Source organism: Bison bison, unplaced genomic scaffold (genome assembly GCF_000754665.1).
Source record: "Bison bison bison isolate TAMUID 2011002044 unplaced genomic scaffold, Bison_UMD1.0 scf7180017847359, whole genome shotgun sequence".
Lineage (NCBI taxonomy): Eukaryota > Metazoa > Chordata > Mammalia > Artiodactyla > Bovidae > Bison > Bison bison.
In genome coordinates, this window is record NW_011477932.1 from 12920 (window position 1) to 16291 (window position 3372).

Sequence of the window (3372 nt, forward strand, 5' to 3'; positions counted from 1 at the left end):
GGGCTCCAAAATCACTGCAGATGGTGATTGCAGCCATGAAATTAAAAGACGCTTACTCCTTGGAAGAAAAGTTATGACCAACCTAGACAACATATTAAAAAGCAAAGATATTACAACGAAGGTCCGTCTAGTCAAGGCTATGGTTTTTCCTGTGGTCATGTATGGATGTGAGAGTTGGACTGTGAAGAAGTCTGAGCACCAAAGAATTGATGCTTTTGAGCTGTGGTATTGGAGAAGACTCTTGTGAGTCCCTTGGACTGTAAGGAGATCCAACCAGTCCATCCTAAAGGAGACCAGTCCTGGGTGTTCATTGGAAGGACTGATGCTGAGGCTGAAACTCCAATACTTTGGCCACCTCGTGCTAAAAGTTGACTCACTGGAAAAGACCCTGATGTTGGGAGGGATTGGGGGCAGCAGGAGAAGGGGATGACAGAGGATGAGATGGCTGGATGGCATCACCGACTCGACACACATGAGTTTGGGTGAACTCCGGGAGTTGGTAATGGACAGAGAGGCCTGGTGTGCTGCAATTCATGGAGTCGCAAAGTCGGATACGACTGAGCAACTGAACTGAACTGATACCACTCTAATGACAGAAAGTGAAGAGGAACTAAAGAGCATCTTGATGAGGGTGAAATAGGAGAGTGAAAAGGCTGGCTTAAAATTCAACATTCAAAAAACTAAGATCATGGCATCCCGTCCCATAACTTCATGGCACATACAAGGGGAAACAGTGGAAACAGTGACAGATTTTATTTTCCTGGGCTCCAAAATCACTGTTGACAGGCACTGCAGCCATGAAATTAAAAGATGGCTTATCTTTGGAGGAAAAGCTATGACAAACCTAACCAGCATATTAAAAAGCAGAGACATCACTTTACTGACAAAGATCTGTATAGTCAAAGCTATAGTTTTTCCAGAAGTCATGTATGCATGTGAGAGTTGGACCATAAATGAGGCTGAGTGCCAAAGAATTGATACACTCAAATTGTGGTATTGGAGAAGACTCTTGAGAGTCACTTGGACAGCAAGGAGTTCAAACTAGTCAATCCAAAAGGAAATCAACCCTGAATATCCATTGGAAGGACTGATACTGAAGCTGAAACTCCAACACTTTGGCCACCTGATGCGAAGAGCCAACTGATTGGAAAAGACCCTGATGCTGGGAGGGATTGAGGGTAAGAGGAAAAGGAAACACGGAGGACGAGATGGCTGGACGGCATCACTAACTCAATGGGCATGAGTCTGTGGAATCTCCGGGAGACAGTGAAGGACAGGAAGCCTGCATGGATGAGATGGCTTGACGGCATGACTAACTCAATGGGCATGAGTCTGAGGAATCTCCAGGAGATAGTGAAGGACAGGAAGCCTGCATGGACGAGATGGCTGGACGGCATCACTAACTCAATGGGCATGAGTCTGAGGAATCTCCGGGAGACAGTGAAGGACAGGAAGCCTGCATGGACGAGATGGCTGGACGGCATCACTAACTCAATGGGCATGAGTCTGAGGAATCTCCGGGAGACAGTGAAGGACAGGAAGCCTGCATGGACGAGATGGCTGGACGGCATCACTAACTCAATGGGCATGAGTCTGAGGAATCTCCGGGAGACAGTGAAGGACAGGAAGCCTGCATGGACGAGATGGCTGGACGGCATCACTAACTCAATGGGCATGAGTCTGAGGAATCTCCGGGAGACAGTGAAGGACAGGAAGCCTGCATGGACGAGATGGCTGGACGGCATCACTAACTCAATGGGCATGAGTCTGCGGAATCTCCAGGAGCTGGTGATCAACAGGGAAGCCTGTGTGCTGCAGTTCATGGGGTTGCAAAGATTTGGACACAACTTAGTGACTGAGGAACAAACACCATGAAAGCTATAGAACACTGTTCAGATAAAGAGGAGTTAAATAATTAGAAAAACGTCTCATGCATGATTAATCTAACATTGTTAAAATGGCAATATTCCCTAAAATATTCCCTAATTTATAGATTCAATGCACTCTCTATCAGAAACCTAGTGGACTTCTTTGTAGACATTGACAATCTGATTCTACAATTCATATGGAATTGCAAGGACCCCAGAATAGGTCATTCTTGTTCTTGAAAGGAGAGCAAAATAGGCAGGTTTCAAAACTTACTACCAAAAAAAAAAAAAAAAAACAACATCTTACTACAAAGCAACAGTAATGCAGACTCTGGTCCTGGCAGAGGATAAATATCCAGATCAATGGGACAGAACTGACGGCCCAGAAATAAACCCACACACCTCCAGTAAGCGACGGTTGAGGGCATCACAGACAGTGGGGGAGAGTAGTCTTTTCAACAAATGGTGCTGGGACAGTTGGATAACCACATGCAAAAGCATCAAGTTGTATACTTACAGAATATTTAAAAATGGATCAAATGTCTAAATGTAAGAAATATAACTATAAAACACTTGGGTAAAAACCAGAGTGAATTTTCTTGATTGTGGATTTGGCAAAAGATTCTTAAGTATGACATCACAATCAGAAGCAAGGACTTCCCTGGCGAGCCAGTGGTAAAGACTCCTTGCTCCCAGTACAGGGTGCCCCGGGCTGGTCCTGCAGCTCAGAGCTTGCATGCCAGAGCTAGAGATCCCACAGGCCACAACCAGAACCCGGCCCAGCCAAATCAAATTTTTTTAAAGTGCAAGCAACAAAATTAAAAATAGCTACAATGGATTTAATCAAACTAAAATATTTTGTACTTCAAAGGGACACTGTCAAGAAAGTGGAAAGACAACCCACATAATGGAAGAAAATATTTGCAAATTCTGTGTCTGATGAGGATTTACTATCCTGAGCATATAAAGAATGCTTACAAACACTCAACACAAAAGAAAACCCAGCTGAAAACTAGGCAAGGGACTTAAGCAGATGTTTTTCTAAAGAAAATATATAAATGGCAAATGAGCACATGAGAAGGTGGTGTCGCTAGTAAACACAGATTAAAGCCTGAGGCTTCACATTCACTCGGCTGGCTGCAATCAAAATGTCAGATAGAAACAAGTATTGGACATGATAGGGAGAAACTGGACTTTCCGCTGTAATTTACCATGTTAACAAATTCAAGGGGGAAGCAACTGATCACCCAAATATATGCAGGTAATACAGGCCGTAGGCGGCCACGGCGCGGCGAGGAGTCCGGGCACCTGCGGCGGGGCGGCGGCGGAGGCGTGAAGGCGGGCGCCCAGCGGGAAGGGAGGGGAGGACGGGGCAGCAGCGGCCTGGCCGTCAATTTCAGCTTCTCCAGCTCGGCCTCCTGCAGTCGCTTGGCCTTGGCCCGGCGGTTCTGAAACCAGATCTTGACCTGCGTCTCGGAGAGACTCAGGCTGCTGGAGAATGCGG

General features: G+C 45.9%; 1 protein-coding gene across 1 annotated transcript in view; it reads right to left on the minus strand.

The window, feature by feature from the left end:
- The window catches only part of LOC104990683 (homeobox protein MSX-3-like), a 7412-nt gene that overhangs the window by 2823 nt on the left and 1217 nt on the right, over positions 1–3372 (minus strand). The window contains exon 4 of the mRNA XM_010842940.1: positions 3177–3356. Within this exon, the coding sequence (XP_010841242.1) occupies positions 3177–3356 (180 nt within the window). The remainder of the gene's footprint in view (positions 1–3176; positions 3357–3372) is intronic.